General features: G+C 50.4%; 2 protein-coding genes across 2 annotated transcripts in view; both read right to left on the reverse strand.

Annotated features, from left to right (window-relative positions):
* Positions 1 to 1,359: 1,359 nt before the first annotated feature.
* On the reverse strand, positions 1,360 to 19,271 carry LOC135183279 (solute carrier family 22 member 2-like). The gene is made up of 11 exons (XM_064158196.1): positions 18,838 to 19,271; positions 16,549 to 16,652; positions 14,491 to 14,645; positions 11,004 to 11,172; positions 7,836 to 7,950; positions 7,622 to 7,728; positions 6,585 to 6,799; positions 4,944 to 5,052; positions 3,967 to 4,079; positions 2,532 to 2,631; positions 1,360 to 1,518 (listed from the first exon to the last, which is right to left on the reverse strand). The coding sequence occupies exons 1-11, from the start codon at positions 19,246 to 19,248 to the stop codon at positions 1,452 to 1,454; spliced, it is 1,665 nt and encodes a 554-aa protein (XP_064014266.1). The 5' UTR covers positions 19,249 to 19,271; the 3' UTR covers positions 1,360 to 1,451.
* A 2,816-nt stretch (positions 19,272 to 22,087) lies between these two features.
* Positions 22,088 to 24,007, reverse strand: part of IGF2R (insulin like growth factor 2 receptor) — an 80,964-nt gene continuing 79,044 nt past the window's right edge. The window contains exon 48 of the mRNA XM_064158187.1: positions 22,088 to 23,742. Within this exon, the coding sequence (XP_064014257.1) occupies positions 23,350 to 23,742 (393 nt within the window). The 3' untranslated portion in view covers positions 22,088 to 23,349. The remainder of the gene's footprint in view (positions 23,743 to 24,007) is intronic.

The following is a 24,007-nucleotide window of genomic DNA, read 5'->3' on the forward strand; positions in this document are numbered from 1 at the left end:
GTTCAGGAAAAGCCTGGCTGAGGCACTTAGTGCCATGGTCTGGTTGATTGTCTAGGGCTGGGTGCTAGGTTGGACTGGATGATCTTGGACACAGGACTCAAGGTGTGGCCTGACCAATGCTGAGTCCAGGGGAAGAATAACCTCCCTTATCCTACTGGCCATTGGCACTCTTGGCCACCTGGGCACACTGCTGGCTCATTTTCAGCTACTATCTACCAGCACCCCCAGGTCCCTTTCTTCCTGGCTGCTCTCAGCCACTCTGTCCCCAGCCTGTAGTGCTGCTTGGGGTTGTTGTGGCCAAAGTGTAGAACCCTGCCCTTGGCCTTGTTAAATCTCATCCCATTGGCTGTCTTTGACTTCCTGATGAGCCCTCCCCAAGGAAGGAACATCTTTGCATCCTGTCCCTTTTCATGTGCATGTGGTTACAGGACTTGTGGTCCAAGCAGGACAGCTTCCAGTTTTCCCAGTGAAAAAACTCACACTCCATCTCTTGCTGCCACCTCGGAGTCCCAGTCTGTCAAGGATCCTATGGCAAAGCAGCATGTAGCTCTAATGGTAAAACCATCAGCCAAATGAAAGGGTGACCCTGAACATCTGCTACTGCACATATTTAGATCACTGATCTCATGTGTACCATCTGCCCTAAGCATGGTCATAGCAGGCTCTTAAAACTAATCAGAAGGTGAAATTGGTTGTAAACTTCTGTGAATATCTTAAGCTAGCCAAAAGGAGGGATGACAATGTCACCCTAGTCCAATGCCAGATGGACAACCAGAGCAAAAATCTGTTTCCTTTGCACTGTGTGCACAAAGCAATGCAGCTAGACCACCTCTGGGACCGTGGCCCAGAACAGCTTCCCAGGTCTCAGGTGCACCTGTGGTGGAAGGCTAATAGGCCTATTAGATGTCCTTCTGCTGATGGGGGAAGCAAGGGAGAGAGGAAAACAAAGGCTTGGGCCATTATGTCCCCTCCCAAAGTGATATTCAGGTACCCACAGGTGTTTAGGTACTGTGGATGTCTTGCCCAAATTAGGGTAAGTCTGTAGGATGTGATTTCCTGCCAGTTAAGCAATAAGCCTTAATAAGTATCTGATACCCTACAGATGCTGTGGCTGTGTTTTGTGGGATAAAATTAGCACCTGAGTCTCTGAGCAGCAGCTATGGCAGGGTGGCCTTCAGCTGCCACCGTTACAGCAACAGAGCAGTGCTCAGAAAGTGCTGCTCCAGAGCACAGCTGCAGCCAGGCCATCCAGCTGCTGATGGCAGGGAAAACACCAGTAAAAGCAGAGAGTCATTCTTTCCAAGACCCAGTAACTGAAGGTTGATAGCATTGCAAGCAGAAGACAGCCAGCCAACAAAAAAAAAGGCAAGACTCTTGAAAGTGTATTTATTCCAAACTGTCTTCCACATCAGCCCCCTAAAGCAGACTGTCCAGAAAGAGCTATGTCTTCTTCAGTCGTGTGCTGCTTCTGATGTTTGGACATGAAGATAGATTTGTTTTGTCTTTGGAGCCCTTTGCCTGCAAGAATAGCAAGATGTGAGTAGCAAACTAGGAATTAAGGCATTCAGTGAGCACCCAGATTCAAAGGTCTTCACTCGCTCTGCCACTCCCCCAAAGAAAATGAGCATCTAAGCCTTAGATCTCCTAGATCTGCTCCAGCTGCTCAGTAGATAGTGGCACTTCACTGGCTGCATGAGGGGCTGCTACTGAGGCTGCTCTTTTTCTGACCCACAGTCAGGGGTTTTTAAGCACAATTAGCACTGGTGACAGTGCTGCTGCAGGTTTGCGTGGCCAGTGCACGCGCCAGAAAATCCCCTGCTGCTGCTTGCCAGGTGCTTTGATACACAAGTGGTAAAAAGAGCCCCAAACCAGTTCTAGCTAGAGCCTGGAAATTTACTAGCAGCTTCTTGGAAGCATGAGAGGCAGCCAGGTAAAGCCCTGGTCTGCTAGTTTGGGGCTAAGTGGAATAGTTTAGTGAGAGCAATTAGAGGATAGGCTGTGAAAAGGAAGCATTGGTGATGCCTGCTGCACTCATAGGCTTGCTGAGATGGATGAAAACAAGAACACAAACATAGGTAAGTCAGTCAGTGTGGGGCTCTGGGAGCCTGTGCCTTTCTCTCCATGGCCTGCTTGTGTGTAATTAATCCTTCTGCTTTCTAACCCCACCAGCCAAGCCTCCAACCTCACCTTGCACGTAAGGCAGAGTCTGGGATAAGGTAGAGGGGTGGAAGGGTGGTTGGGAGCCCCTCCTGGGGACTCTGGTTTCTGGCAGGGCTGTTGTGTTTCTGTAGCACCTTTTTAACTTGTCTGTTTCTGTCTGTAGCTGTACAGATTGCAAATACCTGCTTGGATATTGTGCTAAGCTGGAAATAGAAAGCTTCATTCCTTATCTTCCAGCCAGCTGAGTCTAGTCTGGGTGATTTCATAGGGGGGGAGGGGGGTAACTCTCGAATCATCACACCTGGGCTTCTCCAGAGAGATTTTGCCCAGTTTCAAGTGAATGCTGCTAAGAGTTCATCATCTCAACTCACCTGTGAAAGTTTTCAATATCTTCAACAGTCTCAGGCAAAATTCTTCCTTTAGTTTCAGGCAGAAGCAGCACCAATCCACCCGCAATCAGCCCAATGACAGCTGCAAACCAAGCAGGGGCACAAAGAGCCTGTCAGCACTTACGCCGCTTCCCACTGCCCCACACCAAAGGCTCATAAATGAGGATTCATTTCATTCTTCCTAGGAGATGTGCACCTCCAAGTTCCAACTGTCATGCCACCTCTGGAGGATGTAGCTGCTGCGTGGAGACAGCAATGTCCCAAGTTGAGGATGAGGCCTTGAGCGACCTGTTCTAGTGGGAGGTGTCCCTGCCTTATGGCAGGGGGTTAGACCTGGATGATCCTTGAGGTCCCTTCCAACCTAAGCCATTCTGTGATAAATAAACAATAATGGGGAACTCCTGGACTGATACAGGCTAGGGTCGGAGTGGCTGGAGAGCAGCCAGACAGAGAGGGATCTGGGGGTGCTGATTGATACCTGCCTGAACATGAGCCAGCAGTGTGCCCAGGTGGCCAAGAGAGCCAGTGGCATCCTGGCCTGCATCAGGAATGGTGTGGTCAGCAGGAGCAGGGAGGTCATTCTGCCCCTGTACTCTGCACTGGTTAGACCACACCTTGAGTGCTGTGTTCAGTTCTGGGCCCCCCAGTTTAGGAGGGACATTGAGATGCTTGAGCATGTCCAGAGAAGGGCGACGAGGCTGGGGAGAGGCCTTGAGCACAGCCCTACGAGGAGAGGCTGAGGGAGCTGGGATTGGTTAGCCTGGAGAAGAGGAGGCTCAGGGGTGACCTTATTGCTGTCTGCAACTACCTGAGGGGAGGTTGTGGCCAGGGGGAGGTTGCTCTCTTCTCTCAGGTGGCCAGCACCAGAACAAGAGGACACAGCCTCAGGCTGTGCCAGGGGAAATTTAGGCTGGAGGTGAGGAGAAAGTTCTTCCCTGAGAGAGTCATTGGGCACTGGAATGGGCTGCCCGGGGAGGTGGTGGAGTCGCCATCCCTGGAGCTGTTCAAGGCAGGACTGGACGTGGCACTTGGTGCCATGGTCTGGCCTTGAGCTCTGTGGTAAAGGGTTGGACTTGATGATCTGTGAGGTCTCTTCCAACCCTGATGATACTGTGTGATACTGTGACACTGTGATTGAGACAACACACCTCACAAAACTGCAGTCATTCATCAGATTCAAACCCATCAAATATTAACCTCAGCCAAACACTTCTCAGTCCTTTGCTGCTGTTGGAGGAGACGTGAATCATTAACAAGTACCAGGGTGTTATAAGCAGAAGGCTGTGGCTTGTGTAGCCAGAAGAGGGCTTCTGCTGACCTCGGAGCATGTGCCTCAGTGGTGTTTCCCTCCCTTTCAAAGCTGGGCCCCACTGCTGCGCCGCGGGAGCGGCCAGCACGAATGAGCGGTGGCGCTTACCGAAGACGACCAGCGGCAGATCGTGCCAGACTTCCACCAGCCTGTAGACAATGAAGGGGGCGATGACACCGCCGATGTCACACAAGGAGGAGCACACCATCACCCCAAGGTTCCTGGTTCAACAGCAGGGGAATGATGTTAGTGTCGCAGTACTACAGGTGGACAAGGATGGATTCCAACTCTGACTCTTGTGCAGGACAGATCCAAATACAACATGGGACATAAGATTGTCCATCCACCGTGGCTGTATCCACTTTCCCCTTTTTTTCAGCCATATGAACTTCCACTCCCCCTTGAAACACCTTAGTTTTCTTTACTAAGCTACTCTAAAAGCATTTTAACTGGGCTGTATGTCCAGCAGTCTGCGTAGCTGTGAATCACTGCAGGGGTGTGCTAGTTTGAAGCAAGCTGGAATGTTTTGGTAAAAGAACTTGATAACAGGCAGTGAAATGAAAACAATTGATGTCAACTTCTCTCACAGTCTCGCTGAGATCTCTGAGAAGAAGAAGTAAACTTTCTCCATTTTGTCTTTCATTCTGTCTTTGCCTTCAGACCTGGTCACACCTCATTAACCTTGCTGCCACTAACCCTTCTCCCTAACCTCTTGGCTGCACCTCTCTTCTTCCTGAGAACTGGGGTAAGGTTGAGAGGGCCGGGGGGAGGTGTTGGGGTGGTTTGAGAGCCCCTCCTGGGGACTCAGGTTTCTGGGAGGGGAGTTGTGCTTTTGTATTGTTTATCCTTTGTATATTTCTGTATATAATTGTATATAAGTGTATATATTGTAAATAGCTGCTTGTAAATTCTGCTAGCTGTAAATAAATTGCTTCATCTATATTCCCAGGGTCCGTCTGAGTTAGCTGGGGCAAATACAAAGTGTGGGGGGGCAGGGTAAGAGCCCAAACCATCACAAGGGGTAACTCCAGTTAGCACAAACCAGAACATACAGATAGGCCTCCACTCGGTTTCAGTGCACCTACCTGATGTATGTTGGGTACAGCTCAGTGTTCACAAAGCAAACCATCTCAAAAGACATTGTGATTCCCATTCTCCCGATGCAAGCTGCAGTCACCTTGAGCCAGTGTATGTCTGCAGAGAAAATGCACCCAACACCTTTGAAAAGACCCCAGCGCTTTAGCAGCTGTCACCTAGCACACCACTGTCATTGCAGGGGCACCTCTGATGCCAGGTGGTTTCATGTTCTTAAGGGGCCTTGTTTCACCTGCCATAGAATCCAAAATGGTAGGGGTTGGAAGAGACCTCTACTAATCAAGAGACCTTGATTGGACGGGGCTGGGTGGTGACTGGACAGGGCTAGGTGAGAGGTTGGACTGGATGATCTTGGAGGTCTCTACCACCTGGTTGATTCTATGATTCTAGGAGAAACCTACTCCAACCCTCCCTGCTAACACAGGTACACCTAGGTCAGACCACACAGAAACACCTCCAGGCAGGCTTTGAAAGTCTCCAGAGGAGAGACCATAACCTCCTGGGCTGCCTGTATCAGTGTTTATCACCCTGTAAATCACAGAATCATAGAATCAACCAGGTTGGAAAGGACCTCCAAGCTCATCCAGTCCAACCTAGCACCCAGCCCTGGCCAATCAACCAGACCATGGCACTAAGTGCCTCAGCCAGGCTTGGCTTCAACACCTCCAGAGATGGTGACTCCACCACCTCCCTGGACAGCCCATTCCAGTGCCAATCACTCTCTCTGCCAACAACTTCCTCCTAACATCCAGCCTAGATCTCCTCTGGCACAACTTGAGACTGTGTCCCCTTCTTCTGTTGCTGCTTACCTGGCAGAAGAGCCCAACCCCAACTCGCTACAGCCTCTCTTCAGGTAGTTGTAGACAGCAATGAGGTCAGTTCAGAACTGGACACAGGACTCAAAGTTTGGCCTTGAGAAGTTTCTCCTTAGGTTCAAGTGACACCTCCTGTGCTCTGGTTTGTAGCCATTGCCCCTTGTGCTGTCACTGGCCACCAGTGAAATGAGCCTAGCCCCATCCTCATCATAGAAACAACCATGTTGGAAGAGATATCCAAGCTCATCCAGTCCAGCCTAGCACCCAGCCCTGTCCAATCAACTAGACCATGGCACTAAGTGCCTCAGCCAGGCTTTGCTTCAACACCTCCATGAATGGTGACTCCACCACCTCCCTGGGCAGCCCATTCCAATGGGATGTGATATATCCACCCCTTAGATATTTATGTGTTCAGAAGGTCCCTGCTTTGCCAGGCTAAAGAGCCCCAGGCGTCTCAGCTTCTCCTTGTAAGAGAGATGCGACAAACCCATAATCTAGATATGGTCCTGTGTGGTCTATGCTAGATTGTGTGGTCCTGCTCTGGCAGGGGGTTGGACTCAATCTCCTTGGGTCCCTTCCAACCTCTAAGATCCTGTGATCCTGTGACCTTATTTCCCTTCTGCCACACAAGGAGCACCACTGGGAGGTGGCACTCAGGGAGGCAGCTCCCTATGGTGGACGTGGGCTTACAGACCTTTGAACTTAGACCTTAGCAAAAGGGAGGGAGAAGTGGGTGCTATTCCTAGGGAGCAACAGCATGGTGGAAACCCATCACACGGTAGAAACCCACCACATGGCCTATCCCAGGTGACTCACCATCTGGTATGAGGGCAGTGACAATGCAAGCTGCCCCAGTTAGCAGGTTTGCCAGAGCCCAGGGGTAACGGCGACCAACGCGGTCAATGGTGACAATGATAAGGAAGGCAGCTGGGAACTCGACAAGTGCGGAATAGAGGAAATCCAGGTACATGTTCCCACCAGCTACTCCCATGTGCATGATGAGCCCTTGGTAGACGACAGAGCTTGTGAACCTGTGCAGAGAAGTGCATCCTGGCTTTGTCATAGAATCACAGAATCAACCAGGTTGGAAGAGATCTCCAACATCATCCAGTCCAACCTAGCACCCAGCCCTAGACAATCAACCAGACCATGGCACTAAGTGCCTCAGCCAGTCTGCTCTTGAACACCTCCAGACACGGTGACTCCACCACCTCCCTGGGCAGCCCATTCCAATGCCAATCACTCTCTCTGACAACAACTTCCTCCTGACATCCAGCCTAGACCTCCCCTGCCACAACTTGAGACTGTGTCCCCTTCTTCTGTTGCTGCTTGCCTGGCAGAAGAGACCAACCCCACCTGGCTACAGCCTCCCTTCAGGTAGCTGTAGACAGCAATGAGGTCAGCCCTGAGCTTCCTCTTCTGCAGGCTGCACACCTCCAGCTCCCTCAGCCTCTCCTCACAGGGCTGTGCTCCAGGCCCCTCACCAGCTTTGTCACCCTCCTCTGGACACTTTCAAGCACCTCAACATCTCTCTTGAATTGAGGAGCCCAGAACTGGACACAGTACTCAAGGTGTGGCCTGACCAGTGCTGAGTACAGGGGCAGAATAACCTCCCTTGTCCTGCTGGCCACACTGCTCCTGATGCAGGCCAGGATGCCATTGGCTCTGCTGGCCACCTGGGCACACTGCTGGCTCCTGTTCAGCTACTATCTGCCAGTACGCCCAGGTTCCTCTCTGCCTGGCTGCTCTCAGCCACTCTGTCCTCAGCCTGTAGCACTGTCAGTCAGTCAGAGAACAGAGATCTGTGTCCTACCAGATCCCTCAGAAGCAGCTCTGCAGTGTTATCTTCTTACCAGTTGTACATCAGAATGAATGTATTTTTCCTCATCTGTGGCGTCCTAACAAGGTCAATGAGTGAAGGATTCTGCTTTCCGCTGTCTTCCTCTTCAAACTTAACATCCTGCAGAAGAGCCAGCAGAAGAAGAGGAGTAAGTTTCTAGTGGAGGGAACTGATAGAAGAGACCATCACCATACTCAGCTACCTGCAGAGGCTAACCCTGAGCTCACCTCAAAGTGGGAGGGCATCTTCTTCCGATTCTTTTTGGCCATCGCACTGACGACTTTCATAGCCTTTTCGTTTTTCCCCTGGGATATCAGCCACCTGGGGGACTCTGGGAGGCACCTGCAACGGGAGGGGATGCTATCACACAGCAAAACAAAGCCTGCACACTGCTCCCTCCTGTGGAAACCCGACAGGGGGCTTTAAGGGAGGGGTGATGGTGTTTTGAGGGGGCATGTTGGGATGGGACGTGATGAGGGGGGCATGGTGGTGTTGGGGTGCTTCCCTGTCGTGTCAGGTAAATTAGTATATTCCAATGCTGAAAGTGAAAGAGGAGAAGCTGTGGAGGTGGCTTAAAGACAAAGATGAGTTTTGCTAAAGACAAAGAGTTTTGCTAAGTTCTGCTAAAGAGCTTTTGTTGGTTTTTTTTTTTACTAGGAGTTTTGCTAAAGACAAATCAGGGAAGAGCTCTGAGAGCAGTGCTGCCATTTTATTCAGCCTGTTCACCATAAACTGGCTCATCTCAGGGAGCCATTCCCCACTTGTGCTATAGAATCATAGAATCAGTCAGGGTTGGAAAGGTCCACAAGGATCATCCAGTTCCAACCCGGTTGCCATGCCCAGGGACACCCTACCCTAGAGCAGGCTGCCCACAGCCTCAGCCAACCTGGCCTTGAACACCTCCAGCCATGGGGCCTCAGCCACTCCCTGGGCAACCCAGTCCAGCCTCTCACCACTCTCATGCTCAACAACTTCCTCCTCATGTCCAGGCTGAATCTCCCCACCTCCAGCTTTGCTCCATTTCCCCCAGTCCTGTCACTCCTTGACAGCCTAAAAAGTCCCTCCCCAGCTTTTTTGTAGCCCCCTTCAGATCCTGGAAGTCCACAAGAAGGTCACCTGGGAGCCTCCTCTGCTCCAGACTGAACAGCCCCAACTCTTTCAGTCTGTGCTCACAGCAGAGCTGCTCCAGACCTCTGAGCATCCTCCTGTCCCTGCTCTGGTCACACTCCAGCATCTCCACATCCCTTTTGTAACAGGGGCTGCAGAGCACAGCAGAGAGGGAGAATCACCTCCCTGGCCCTGCTGGCCACACTTCTCCTGCTGCAGCCCAGGCTCTGCTTGGCTTTCTGGGCTGCAAGTGCACACTGCTGGCTCCTGTTGAGCTTCTCACACAGCAGCACCCCAAAGTCCCTCTCCTCAGGGCTGCTCTCCAGCCACTCACTGCCCAGCCTGGATTTCTGCTTGGCATTGACTCCAGTCAGATGCAGGACCTTGCCCTTGGTCTTGTTGAACCTCCTGAGCTTGGCTTTTGCCCACCTCTCTAGCCTGTCCAGGTCCCTCTGCATGGATCCTGCCCTCCAGCCTGGCTGCTGCACCACACAGCTTGGTGTCATCAGCAAACTTGCTGAGGCTGCACTCAGTGCCTCTGCTCATGTGATCCACAAAGATGTTGAACAAGACTGGTGCCAGGACTGATCCCTGAGGGACTCCACTTGTCACTGGCCTCCCCTGGGACATGGAGCCATTGACAGCCACTCTTTGGGTGCAGCCATCAAGCCAGTTCTTTGTCCATCTCGTGCTCCACCCATCAAACCCATGTGTCACCAGCTTGGAGACCAGGATGTGGTGTGGGACAGTGTCAAAGGCCTTGCTCAGGTCCAGGTAAATGACATCAGCTGCTCACCTCTCATCTATTCATGTTGTGACCTGTTCATAGAAGGCTATGACAGTTAAGAAGCAGTAAACAAGCAGGACTTGGCTTAGCCAGTCAGAAATACGGGAGGAAGAAAAAAGAGACGACAAAAAATGTCTTTTTACCATTCCTAACTTCTCAACTCATCCAGGCCCCAAAGCACTTGAAAAATATCAATCAAAAAGGGAGGAGAGAATCCAAAACAAAGGTGAGCCTGCATGCTTCCTTTTGGTTGGCCCACAAAAAGCTGGAGCTTTTTGTCCTTAAGAGAAGGTGTAAGCAACCTATTACAGTTACCTTAGTGTTCAACAATCTCTCAGCAGCCATTTTTTCAGTGAAATATGTCAAGGCATTTCTTTTTCCTTCAGGAAATGCTTCATGAGGTAATGGGTGATATCAGCCCACTCTGTGTTTTGCCAAGTGGCCTTTCTTTCAAAGCAAAGTGAGGTTCCTAATTCCCTCTCCTTTTTCGCTGTGCACCTTCCCTTGGCACTAAGAGGTGCACACAACTGAAAAACAGTGCCAAGTGCCCCTCGAGAGTAAGTCTTGGGGAGAAGGAGGTTTGCAAGTTTGCAGATGACACCAAGCTGGGGGCAGATGTGGCTGGGTTGGAGGGCAGAAGGGCTCTGCAGCAGGACCTTGACCGCCTGCACAGATGGGCAGAGTCCAAGGGGATGGCTTCAATAGCTCCAAGTGCAGGGTGCTGCACTTTGGCCACAGCAACCCCATGCAGAGATACAGGCTGGGGTCGGAGTGGCTGGAGAGCAGCCAGACAGAGAGGGATCTGGGGGTGCTGATTGATACCCACCTGAACATGAGCCAGCAGTGTACCCAGGTGGCCAAGAGAGCCAGTGGCATCCTGGCCTGCATCAGGAATGGTGTGGCCAGCAGGAGCAGGGAGGTCATTCTGCCCCTGTACTCTGCACTGGTTAGACCACACCTTGAGTGCTGTGTTCAGTTCGGGGCCCCCCAGTTTAGGAGGGACATTGAGATGCTTGAGCGTGTCCAGAGAAGGGCGACGAGGCTGGGGAGAGGCCTTGAGCACAGCCCTACGAGGAGAGGCTGAGGGAGCTGGGATTGGTTAGCCTGGAGAAGAGGAGGCTCAGGGGTGACCTTATTGCTGTCTACAACTACCTGAGGGGAGGTTGTGGCCAGGAGGAGGTTGCTCTCTTCTCTCAGGTGGCCAGCACCAGAACGAGAGGACACAGCCTCAGGCTACACCAGGGGAGATTTAGGCTGGAGGTGAGGAGAAAGTTCTTCCCTGAGAGAGTCATTGGGCACTGGAATGGGCTGCCCGGGGAGGTGGTGGAGTCGCCGTCCCTGGAGCTGTTCAAGGCAGGACTGGACGTGGCACTTGGTGCCATGGTCTGGCCTTGAGCTCTGTGGTAAAGGGTTGGACTTGATGATCTGTGAGGTCTCTTCCAACCTTGGTGATACTGTGATTTCTGGGGGGTGGGCAGAGGTACAACAAAAGTCTGCTTACCAATAGTAGAGCAGGAAGAAGCAGCTTGGCATGGTGACAGTGAGCTGCAGCCATCGCCAGTGAGGGATGGCATAAGCAATGGCATCAAGGACCAGGAGCCCAACAGAGAAGGCAGTCTGGTAGAGGATGCCCGTTGTCCGCCGGTACTTTGGACCAACGACTTCTGTCACTGAGAACAGACACAGAAAGAGGTGAATGACAGCCCAGCCTCGACTGCTCAGTGCAGCACTAACTTGCTCTGTGAGGAGCAAGGATCCAGGTGGTCCTTTCCAACCATAGCAATTCATAGTGATTAGATGTTGTGCTGAGGGATTTGGTTTGGACATGGACTTGTCAGCATGGAACTAATGATTGGACTCTCTGATCTTGAAGATCTTTTCCAGTCTAAGAAATTCTGTGGCTCTGTGATGCTGAAAGACCAGTGCTGAACTGGAGCCTGCAGGCTGAGAGAGACTCAGTAAAGTCCTGGTAACCCTGGGCTGCTTGTCATGAAGCCTCTGGACAAAGATCCACTAATGCTTGCTGAGGAATGCTTGCTTTTAGAATCTTAAAACCACCCAAGTTGGAAGAGCCCTCCAAGATCATCCAGTCCAACCTAGCACCCAGCCCTAGACAATCAACCAGACCATGGCACTAAGTGCCTCAGCCAGGCTTTTCCTGAGCACCTCCAGGGACGGTGACTCCACCACCTCCCTGGGCAGCCAAGGATTGGCTAATATTGTTCACAAAGCAATGCATAAAGAAACATAACCTCAGACTCAGTAGGACTGAGCCAAAAACAGCAGAAGCATAGACAAATGTGCCAGGAGACTGCAATAACAACACTGGTCTGTCCTAGTAACCTTCCCTGAGGATTGAGTACTGGCCACCCCTAAGGACAAGTTTCAAGCAACTCCTCCTCAATTCAAGAGAGATGTTGAGATACTGGAACAAGTCCAGAGAAGGGCAACAAAGCTGGTGAGGGGCCTGGAGCACAGCCCTGTGAGGAGAGGCTGAGGGAGCTGGGGGTGTGCAGCCTGCAGAAGAGGAGGCTCAGGGCAGACCTCATTGCTGTCTACAGCTCCCTGAAGGGAGGCTGGAGCCAGGTGGGGTTCATCTCTTCTCCCAGACAAGCAGTAACAGAAGAAGGGGACACAGTCTCAAGTTGTGGCAGGGGAGGTCTAGGCTGGGTGTTAGGAGGAAGTTGTTGGCAGAGAGAGTGATTGGCATTGGAATGGGCTGCCCAGGGAGGTGGTGGAGTTGCTGTGCCTGGAGGTGGTGGAGCCAAGCCTGGCTGAGGCACTTAGTGCCATGGTCTGGTTGACTGGCTAGGGCTGGGTGCTAGGTTGGCCTGAGTGATCTTGGAGGTCTCTTCCAACCTGGTTGATTCTATGACTATTTTTAATGTTATTTTTTAATTCATTCTGTAGCTCCTGCTCAGTATGAGTGTGGAAAAGCCAAGTTTAGACCAAAGCTGTGTGCCCAAAGAATTGTTGCTGGGTGTATTTCACATCCACACTCCTGGCCCTGGCAAATCAGTCTACGGACGAGGTAAGGCTGTGCCTCACTATGGTCACTTTCACATGCAAATAGATTTTGTGTCCCATAGGATGTCTTAGTGTGTTTTACTGAGGCACTTAGTGCCATGGTCTTGTTGATTGGCCAGGGCTGGGTGCTAGGTTGGACTGGAATGAGCTTTTGGCAAGCCTGAGCACCACGCTGGAGAAGTTTCAGGCAGCTCTACCATGCAGCAGAAAGCTGAGCAGGCCCCAACTCTGCTGCCACACAGCTATGTTTCACTGCCAGACATGATGAATGCAAGGTGCTGGCAGAAGCACCAGCATCATCTGGCTCCTTCTACTGCTTTGCAATCCTCCAGGTTGGCCTCCACTCAGGCAAGTGCACAGAAACTCAGAGAGCTTGTCTTTTTCTCAGCAGCTACATGTGGTCCCTCAGTCACTTTCAGGCTGCAAACCCTCTCTTTGCCCTTCAGTGCTCTTCATGTCATAAAAATGCTTCCAATGTTTCCCACCCTCAGCCTGCTTCATTAATCATAGAATCAGTCAGGGTTGGAATGGTCCACAAGGATCATCCAGTTCCAACCCCCCTGCCAAGCCCAGGGACACCCTACTCTAGAGCAGGCTGCCCACAGCCTCAGCCAGCCTGGCCTTAAACACCTCCAGCCATGGGGCCTCAACCACCTCCCTGGGCAACCCAGTCCAGCCTCTCACCACTCTCATGCTCAACAACTTCCTCCTCACCTACAGGCTGAATCTCCCCACCTCCAGCTTTGCTCCATTCCCCCCAGTCCTGTCACTCCCTGACACCCTAAAAAGTCCCTCCCCAGCTTTTTTGTAGCCTCCTGCAGATCCTGGAAGGCCACAAGAAGGTCACCTGGGAGCCTCCTCTTCTCCAGGCTGCACAGCCCCAACTCTTTCAGTCTGTGCTCATAGCAGAGCTGCTGCAGCCTCTGAGCATCCTCCTGGCCCTTCTCTGTGCATGCTCCAGCATCTCCACCTCCCTTTTGTAATAGGGCTCCAGAGCTGGATGCAGTACTCCAGGTGGGGTTTCACCTTCAATGTTCCCCACCCTCAGCTTGCTTCATTAATCATAGAATCAGGCAGGGTTGGAAGAGACTGCAAGGATCATCTATTCCCACCCTCCCTAAATGACCTCTGTCTCCGCTGTCATCACCCCATCTGCACCTGAGCTGACACAGCTAGGGTCTGTCTTGAGGCCATTTCCATCCACAGTTGGTGCTCTAGGGGACAGAAGGGAGCCTGGTTTCTGGGCCCCCCAGTTTAGGAAGGACACTGAGATGCTTGAGCGTGTCCAGAGAAGGGCGACGAGGCTGGGGAGAGGCCTTGAGCACAGCCCTACGAGGAGAGGCTGAGGGAGCTGGGATTGGTTAGCCTGGAGAAGAGGAGGCTCAGGGGAGACCTTATTGCTGTCTACAACTACCTGAGGGGAGGTTGTGGCCAGGAGGAGGTTGCTCTCTTCTCTCAGGTGGCCAGCACCAGAACGAGAGGACACAGCCTCAGGCTGTGCCAGGGGAGATTTAGGCTGGAGGTGAGGAGAAAGTTCTTCCCTGAGAGAGTCATTGGACACTGGAATGGGCTGCCCGGGGAGGTGGTGGAGTCGCCGTCCCTGGAGCTGCTCAAGGCAGGATTGGACGTGGCACTTGGTGCCATGGTCTGGCCTTGAGCTCTGTGGTAAAGGGTTGGACTTGATGATCTGTGAGGTCTCTTCCAACCTTGGTGATACTGTGATACCACTGCTTGCTTGAGCTTTGCAGGCTGCTGTTACTTCTCCCTAATGACAGTGCCTGAAAACAATCATGAGAAGCCAAAGGGGAAGAAAACTCCTTGACATCAGCTTGCAGAGATGACCTTGAAAAGTCACAGGAGATGTCCTGTAAATGGCTTTATTTGATTTTTATGGTTTGGGTATTTTTTAATTACTCATCCTCTGCACCCAATCTTGCTGCTGGCCAAAAGCCTGCACTCACCCAGGATGTAGCCTGCAGTCCAGCAGCCCTTGCTGACCAGCCCTTGCAAGAAGCGAAGGATAACCAGCCACAGATAGGTGGGCACGAAGACCAGAAGGACTCCACAGACAACGTTGGCAAGAATTGTAGTTAAGAGGCAAAATTTACGTCCAAACCTGGATTGGAAGATAACAGAAGCAAGAGACAAGTCAAAGAGGAATCATAGAATCATAGAATCAACCAGGTTGGAAGAGACCTCCAAGATCATCCAGTCCAACCTAGCACCCAGCCCTAGCCAGTCAACCAGACCATGGCACTAAGTGCCTCAGCCAGACTTTGCTTGAAGACCCCCAGGGACAGTGCCTCCACCACCTCCCTGGGCAGCTCATTCCAATGCCAATCACTCTCTCTGTGCAGAACTTCTTCCTAACATCCAGCCTAGACCTACCCTGGCACAACTTGAGACTGTGTCCCCTTGTTCTATTGATGGTTGCCTGGCAGAAGAGGCCACCCCCCACCTGGCTACAGCCTCCCTTCAGGTAGTTGTAGACAGTAATAAGATCACCCCTGAGCCTCCTCTTCTCCAGGCTAAACAGGCCCAGCTCCCTGTCATGAAAACATTGTTGGTTTAAAGAGCTCTGTGTGTCTTTGGAAGGAATCCAGCTTTGCTATGCAAGGGACAGGTGCATCCTGACTTGGTTTTTAGCCCCTTACTCACTTCTTTTCAACTCCCTGAACAAATTACCAGGCCAATTGCTCTGCAATTCCACTAAGGCTCTCAGGCTTCTCAGAGGAAGAACCACTGCACAAGCCAAAGAGCAGCAATAGTCCCTGATGTACAGGTTTGGGCTGTGATTGCTGCCTCTGAATTTCAGAATGGGCAGCTCAGAAATTTGGATTTTGGAATGGGGTGAATCATAGAATCAGCCAGGTTGGATGAGACCTCCAAGAGCATCCAGTCCAACCTAGCACCCAGCCCTACCCAGTCAACTACACCATGGCACTAAGTGCCTCAGCCAGGCTTGGCTTCAACATCTCCAGGGATGGCAACTCCACCACCTCCCTGGGCAGCCCATTCCAATGCCAATCACTCTCTCTGACAACAGCTTCCTCCTAACATCCAGCATAGACCTCCCCTGGCACAGCTTGAGACTCTGTCCCCTTCTTCCGTTGCTGCTTGCCTGGCAGAAGAGCCCAACCCCACCTGGCTACAGCCTCCCTTCAGGTAGTTGCAGTCAGCAATGAGGTCTGCCCTGAGCCTCCTCTTCTGCAGGCTGCACACCCCCAGCTCCCTCAGCCTCTCCTCACAGGGCTGTGCTCCAGGCCCCTCACCAGCTTTGTTGCCCTTCTCTGGAAATGTTCCAGTATCTCAACATCTCTCTTGAATTGAGGAGCCCAGAACTGGACACAGTAATGGCAGGCTGATAATGTGGTTCTGATAAGCCTGTATGCACCAGAAAAACATATTTATATTCTCCAACCCTTAATACTCCAAAATCTTGTACATATGGATCTTGCTGTGATTGAACTGCATTTCACAGCTGGAATAGCTCAGAACCAGGGTCTGCTGTGCTAACAGTGTCTAGGCAGGAGAGCAACAGCAGGGGCAAAGGGCTTTTGAATATCAGCATTTGTTTCTCTTTAACTTTGGTCACTGGGGCAAGGGTGAGTGCCTCTGCTGGCTCTGAGTGAGGCTGCCAAGGTGCTGGGACACAGGGATTGTGGAGCAAAGCTGGAGGTGGGCAGAGTCAGGCTGGAGGTGAGGAGGAAGTTGTTCATCATGAGAGTGGTGAGAGGCTGGAATGGGTTGCCCAGGGAGGTGGTTGAGGCCCCATGGCTGGAGGTGTTTAAGGCCAGGCTGGATGAGGCTGTGGGCAGCCTGCTCCAGGGTAGGGTGTCCCTGGGCATGGCAGGGGAGTTGGACAGGCTGATCCTTGTGGTCCCTTCCAACCCTGAATGATTCCAGAATTCTAACAGCAGAGCTGATGCAGTTGCACAACCTTTCTCTGCCTTCACCTAGCTTAGCTGCTGAGCACTGATAAGGGAGGTCAGAGGGTTTCACTGCCAGCCCACACGTACCTGTCTGCTATGTAGCCAATGTTTATGGAGCCAATAAAAAACCCAGCATTCACAGAAGCCTGGAAGAGGTCCAGCTTCCAGGAGTCCTCACACACCAGGTTAAACTAAAAGAGCAACCACAGTGAGAAGCAAGAGAGTGAAATGAGGAACTAGCTTACCCCCACAAGTCTCCCTCGTTTCAGTTAAAGATTTAAGGCTTATTTCTGAATCAGCACACACAAAAACCTTACTGAGTGTCCAACATTAAAACCAAGATCAAGCCCTTGACCAGGTTCTGGTATTTCCTACTCATGCCTCATCCCTTGCCATCTGAAAGAACATTAGCAAGTTACTACCTCTCCAGATCAGGACCCTGCTTTGTGTGAGGCCTCGCTGACCAAATCAGCAGAGACCTGGGCTTTTCAAACAGCATGTGTGTGTGGTTAGCATTTCTGAGCAGTTCTGACTGCCCCATGCCTGCACATGCCACAGTGGTCCCTGCAGACCCCTCAAGACTAAGGATGATGCCTGCGTTAGAAGCATTCTAGCTGCTGAAGCTTACCTTGTCCCACTTTGCAAGGAGCACTGGATGCCCAGAGTGGGAAGAGGTATCTGCCTCTGGGCCAGAGGCCACAGCATTTTCTCTCTGCTTTGGTCTTTTGCTCAGGCAAACTCTCCTACAGCCTCAGCTGCCAGGAGAACAGGCGTTTTGCACCCAGGGCCAAGCTTTACATCATATGAGGGTTCACTTACATTTGCCATGGCCTTATTTTGGCATCTTAAATAGGCCATACTTACATGGCCTTACTTTGACATCTCAGATAGACATGTACAGAGAAACTACTGGCCAATAAGGTTAAAAACCCCTGTCCTAATGTGGCTGAGAATCCTTTTCCCATCATGCTGATAGGTGGCTTCATTTAAAGCTATGCTTCTTCAGTCAACATAAACCTTAGTATTTCTCCTGATGCTCTGTGAGGATATTCTTCCATCTGTCAATTTCTCTTTGGAGCAGAAGTAATAGGCTCTATTCTGCCATCTTTTTCCTGACATTGTCCCTTGCCAGAACAAGGGACAACAGAGCAGCATCTGAGAGCCTTCACAGAAACAAGTCACAGCCAGAAGTGAAATGCATGCTTAAAGTGCACGCAGAGGGAAGTGGCATTTCTGGTTGTCCTGCAAGGGAAGCAAGCTGCAGGTCTGGCCTTGCACCGTGTTCAGAAGGAGAGGCCAGGCAGCTGATGGGAGAGCATGACTCCATGAACAAACAGACTACAAGTTCCCAGCTTCCCACAGTCCCAAGAGACCAGAGGAGAGTCATCTGCATCAGAGCATCTGCTCAAGCCTGTTGAAGCCAAGATGTGCCTGCCATGCTGCTGTTTTGTAGAAGTCTTGGATCCTCTCCTGTTTGAGGGGTGCATATCAGCCCATCTGAAGCCTTATTTCCTCACTTGAGTGTCACAGGGCCCATACATTGAGGAACTAAGCACACTTGTAGGACATCACCTAAAATCTAGCTCCAATCTGAACACTGAAGTTGCTAGGACGCTGAACTCGCCTGCTCCTGTGTGTTAGAAGCATGGGGGGAAGAACCCTGACCTCTACCACCTCTGAAAATTGGGTGGAACTTTCTGTGATCAAATCAAGTTTGTCATCCCAGGTGGTATGGATTCATTTTCTTAAGTCAAAGCACCTAACCCCCCTGGAGTACTCTAGGCACTTTGAGTACTGCTCTCAGTCTATTCACACATCACCTGAGAATGCAAAATAACCTTTTCCACTTGATTCCTGATTCAAACTGCTTAATTATGGGAGGTAATTTCCTCCCCCCCCCAGTCATTCAATCACATTTGAAACAAACTGGTAAAGAGAGGCTTCTTTCATTTGGAGACCTTCACATCTGGGCATGGATCCCAAGAAGACTGGGAGGTCTGGGCAGTGCACCCACTCAGGGATCAGACTCTGTTGTTTGCAGTGCTGCCAGCTGCTGCTCTCTTGCAGGTGCTGTTTGCACTCCTCCACCAATCAGACCTCTCAGGGGATGGGAGTTGCATTCAGAATTGGATTTATTTGCTGAAATATGTTCTGCTCCCCAGCTAGAGGCACAAGCCTCCTGAAGCAGGCAGGGCAGTGCTTCACAGCAAGGACAAGCGGTAAGATGACTTGCAAAGCACCTGCACATGCTGCCAGTGAGAAGAAGATCCCTTGCCCAGGTAAGCAGGAACCTTTCCTAAGACAGCCAAGGCTACACCAACCCACTCCCACTCGGCTGTAACAGAGGTGACAAGGGAAAGGGGCATTCGTTTTTACCTCGGTCACCAGAGAGGTCCCTGGAGAATCGTAGACCCAGCCATCCCGGCAGGGGCCGAGGGGCACAGCGCTCCTGTTGCCTCTGAGGCTGCCGAGGGGGTCCGTGCAGCTGATGCCCGTCTCATTCCAGTCCACCTCGTACCTCCTGCAGCGGCTGCTGTAGCTGGCCTCGTGGGAGCTCCACTCGGGAACGGTGTGATTCAGCTGCTCCTCCAGGCTCCAGCCGCACCGCTGGCTCAGCTCGCCCACCCCAGGACTGAAGCAGCGATGCTCAGGGATAAACCCTAAGAATACGACCCCCACGTAGACAGGGGTGAAGGCAGCAGACAGCAAACACAGGACAAAGAAGGTTTGCTTCTGGAACCTGTCAAATTCTCCAATGTGCTCTAAAATGTCATCTAGAGTTGGCATTTTGGCATCAAAACCACCCCAAAAACTTCATCTAGGTCTTCTCCGCAGCACTGGTACATTTAGTTGGCGGCAAAGCTATTTAAGTAACAAAGACATTTGACCAAAAGTCAAGACTAACCTCATAAATTATTAAACTACATGTTGCAAGCTTTACTTTTTTAGGTTTTATTTGAATCAGACCTTAATTCACCCATGGACAATTTCCATTTAACCCTCGATAGGAGCAGGTGTTCCTTTTCTCCAGAACAGCCACCCACAGCCACAGCACTTTGGGGTTTACTTGCCAAAGTAGCTGGTCAAAGAAGAGGCATTTGAAGGAGCCAGTCTTGAAGGAAAACTCCAGCAGCATGGAGCAAATGGCAAGTTTGGGTGCCAGCTGCTGGGCACCACATGTGAACGAGGCTCATCGGCCAGGTTCTATAAAGAGTAGGTAGTAGACTGTGGAACAGAAGTGCCCTACAGAAGGAACAGCTTCCACAAACTCCAGCAGCACATCGTGTGTCCCTTATCCCTGCAACCACTCTCACTCTCCCCTAGCCAAGGAAAACCTTTCTCAGAGAACATTAATTTTCACCTGACTGTATTTTTGCAGTGATATGAAAAATAAAAAGCATTCACTAAGTACACACTGAGAACAGCTTTGGGAAGCCATATCATAGAACCAACCAGGTTGGAAGAGACCTCCAACATCATCCAGGACAACCTAGCACCCAGCCCTAAACAATCAACCAGACCATGGCACTAAGTGCCTCAGCCAGGCTTTGCTTCAACACCTCCAGGGATGGCAACTCCACCACCTCCCTGGGCAGCCCATTCCAATGCCAATCACTCTCTCTGTGAAGAACTTCCTCCTAACATCCAGCCTAGACCTGCCCTGGCACAACTTGAGACTGTGTCCCCTTATTCTGTTGCTGCTTGCCTGGCAGAAGAGACCAACCCCACCTGGCTACAGCCTCCCTTCAGGTGGTTGCAGACAGCAATGAGGTCTGCCCTGAGCCTCCTCTTCTGCAGGCTGCACACCCCCAGCTCCCTCAGCCTCTCCTCACAGGGCTGTGCTCCAGGCCCCTCACCAGCTTTGTTGCCCTTCTCTGGACACCTTCCAGCACCTCAACATCTCTCTTGAATTGAGGAGCCCAGAAATGGACACAGCACTCAAGGTGTGGCCTGAGCAGTGCTGAGCACAGGGGCAGAATAACCTCCCTTGTCCTGCTGCCCACACTGCTCCTGATCCAGGTCAGGAAGCCATTGGCTCTCCTGGCCCCCTGGGCACACTGCTGGCTCCTGTTCAGCTACTCTCTACCAGCACCCCCAGATCCTTTTCTTATGTAAAATACTTATGGTCAAAAGATGACCTGGAGAAGACTTAAGGTAGAATGCATTGTGAGGCATCCCCCCCCCAAAAATGTAGTTACATCAGACTCCAATATTTTGTGCTTTCCATGGATAAACACTTGCATCCTCAGCAACTTTTACTAACAAAAGCTGCTTCCATCAGAAAGAATAACATAAATGAAGGTAGCATTTTAAAGACAGAAAACAGTGGGAAGTGCCTTACACAGTTTAGGCAACCAGGGAAAAATATAACCCAAGATTTCCTTTCAACACATCCCAAAAACTAAACAAGCTTAGGACATTCTGGTCCAGGGACAGAAGCAGTTCCTCACATGTTGCCATTGCCTATCAGCCATAAGGCCAACACTGGCCTCATCAGCTGTCAACACTGCTTTGCAGAGCAGCACTCTAAGATCATTGCCTGCATCTCAGAGATAAGGTAGAAGAGGTAACTCTCTTCAGACAGGAATAACTGAAGCAAAGTAACAATTCTTCTTCTCCTGCAGCCAGATTACCCCAAACTCAGCCCTGCACCACCCCATATCAGATTTCTCCTCCTTGACTACAGGGTCTCCAAGTGGAGCTGGGGAGAGGAACAGCCACACACATGTGCACAGCACCCACCACACTAACAGCCAGAACACTCAGTCTCACTCACTAGCAGCCAGAATAGTCAGTCAGACTCAGTCATTCAAGGCCAAGGAGACTGACACCAAAGCCCACATGGGAAGTGGGTGAAGTTTAAAGCCATTAGGCTCCTCCTTAAGAGCACACACAGCAGTTTTGTTTAACCAGTTGATAATGCTGTGCATTAAGTTCCAGCCACGTGGTCCCCACTACTCTAACAGTTCTTTCCCTATGTTTAAGCAGGGTATTCTAATGAACCAACAGCCTGAAGTCATCTCTGAACATGGTAAGATTCAATCAGCTTGAGTGCAAAGCTGAAGAATTGGGCAATAGTTTCAAGATCAGGCACTGAAGTCACTCACTGCTGTCAGCAACACATTAGGAATACATCACTGACCTTGCTCAGAAGCACCTCCATGAGAAGAGGAGGCTCAGGGCTGACCTCATTGCTGTCTACAGGTACCTGAAGGGAGGTTGTAGCCAGGTGGGGTTGGGCTCTTCTGCCAGGCAAGCAGCAACAGAACAAGGGGACACAGTCTCAAGTAGTGCCAGGGGAGGTCTAGGCTGGATGTTAGGATGAAGTTGTTGGCAGAGAGAGTGATTGGCATTGGAATGGGCTGCCCAGGGAGGTGGAGGAGTCACTGTCCCTGGAGGTGTTGAAGCAAAGCCTGGATGAGGCACTTAATGCCATGGTCTGGTTGATTGGCTAGGGCTGGGTGCTAGGTTGGACTGGATGATCTTGGAGGTCTCTTCCAACCTGGTTGATTCTATACACACACACACATATATGCACACACACACACATATATATACATACAGCATTTCACCAGGCAGCACAGCAGCCTGGTGAAAGAAAGATTGCAGACTTAAGCCGTGGGGCTCTGAATACCCACTTCACCTCTTTTATTGAAATTGCTGAATGCTTGACACTATTTTGATTCAAAATGGAGGGTTTTTTTTTATATAAAAAAGAAACCATTGTTGAAACTGAGTGAGCCAGCCAAGAGGAACAGTGGAGAGTGTCCAACAGTTCTGACCACCACACATACTCTGTGATCATTGCCCATAATTTCATTTAGGAAACACCTGGAGGAAAGCAAGAAAGGTGACTTGCATTCTTTCATTACCAGCAGTTTTTCAAGTCAGTGGCTGTGGTGGCCAGGATCATTGCACAAGGGCTAGAATTCAGATTATCAGCAAACACTGGCCCAATTTTTTTCCTTGCAACTCATACCAGAGAGAGGTATTGGTCACGACAGGGCTGCTCTAGCTGTTGGGCTTTTCTTAATGGCAGTGCAGACTATATTATAGGAATTATGCCTCTGGTTCTCTGTGCAGTCAGCCTAGCTCAGCCATAATCCAAGGGGGGTGGGGGGGGGAAATTCCAGTAATAAAAATCTTTGGGTGCTTGTCAGCTGCTCAGGCAAATACTGAAGTCAGTTACATGACCAGTACCAACAAAACATCATGCAAAAAAAAAAAACCAAAGAGCAACCACTTCAAGCAAAAGCTATACAGAGTTGTACCTTTCAGTCAATACCTTTGAACCAATGATCTGTTTAAATTAGAATGAATATTCAAATTTACAGGATAAATTAGAGCAGTTGCAAAATTTACATCAAATCATCCCCAAAGGTAACCTTTTCCCTTGTCTTACAATGGGTGAACCCACAGAATAATACCCTGCCGGCAGGAAAAACGCGTTGCTCTTCAGCAAACCTGAGTAGTGAGGATCAATAAATACAAGGAGTTAAATTGCTAAGTAGTTCAGACAACTTGAGTCTCAGGAGCCAGGGGCTTCATTGAACCTTAATTCTTTTCCTTTTAAAAGGTTTGTGGTTTTTTTTCTCTTTTTGGAACAAGCATTTAACATCCATGCTAAGGCTAAAAATAAAGGTGTCCTGGCTACAGAGAGTCAAATGTAATTCAGCTAACTGGATGGCAGAAATCCAGTCATTACTGAACAGATCATTGTAAACAACCAAGAAATCTTTCTCTTCTTCCCTTTTCAATGGTTTCTTGTTAAAGGCAAAAGTCAGAAAAAAAATCTTTTGGGCCGAAGTCTTCATATTTGGTTGGAAATGTTGTCCTGTTATATATAATCTATCTCTATATATATTTGATTAGGCACGAGAGGAGTTATTAAACATTCAGCAAGTCCTCATCACTATCATCATGGAACGATACTGTGTTTGTAGAGTTCTGTGCCTGCTGCTTGGGTTTTGCTTTCCTTTCCTTCCCTCCATTCAGCAAACAAGCTTTGTCATCACTTCCAAAACCGGGTGGCTTCTTTTGTGGGTGCTTTCCCTTGTCTAGTCCTCTTCCCGACTGAATCTTTACATCTGGAATGGTTAACACTTCATCCTCGCTGTCCAGGTCATCCACGTGGAGAGAGGTAAAGGCTTCAGATGTAACAGGCTTTGTAGTAATGTGACCATTCTCCTGCCTTGCTTTTGTTGTCCTTTGATTTGGCGCTGCAACTTCCTCCATAAGCCACTCTGTCTCATTCTCATTAGCTTCCTCTTCACTATTTATCTACACGGAAAAAGAGAAGAAAGTAAGAGCCTGTAAAATCCCCTCCAGACTCTGCCACATGCAGATATCCCCAACCATCAGATTCCACATCACAGGTGGCATAAGGTCTAACTTAGGCCACGACTTAGCCATGAGGTGGTAATAGTGTGCTATGGGCAGGATTACTATCACTTTTCAGCATGTCTGAATCAGGCTTCTTTCTTTCCCTGAACATTTGTGCTATTTGGCTGTTTGTAGACTGCTCTTCCTCTTCTCAGCTATTTCC

Source organism: Pogoniulus pusillus, chromosome 18 (genome assembly GCF_015220805.1).
Source record: "Pogoniulus pusillus isolate bPogPus1 chromosome 18, bPogPus1.pri, whole genome shotgun sequence".
Taxonomy (NCBI): domain Eukaryota; kingdom Metazoa; phylum Chordata; class Aves; order Piciformes; family Lybiidae; genus Pogoniulus; species Pogoniulus pusillus.

What these genes read in the sequence shown, in the direction of transcription:
- LOC135183279 (XM_064158196.1), bottom strand. Translation starts at nt 19,248, where the DNA reads ATGCCAACTCTAGATGACATTTTAGAGCACATTGGAGAATTTGACAGG. An exon ending in ATTGGCTACATAGCAGACAG is followed by an intron (nt 14,646 to 16,548) that starts GTACGTGTGGGC and finishes CTTCCAATCCAG; the next exon opens with GTTTGGACGTAAATTTTGCC. An exon ending in GACTGCAGGCTACATCCTGG is followed by an intron (nt 11,173 to 14,490) that starts GTGAGTGCAGGC and finishes GTCTGTTCTCAG; the next exon opens with TGACAGAAGTCGTTGGTCCA.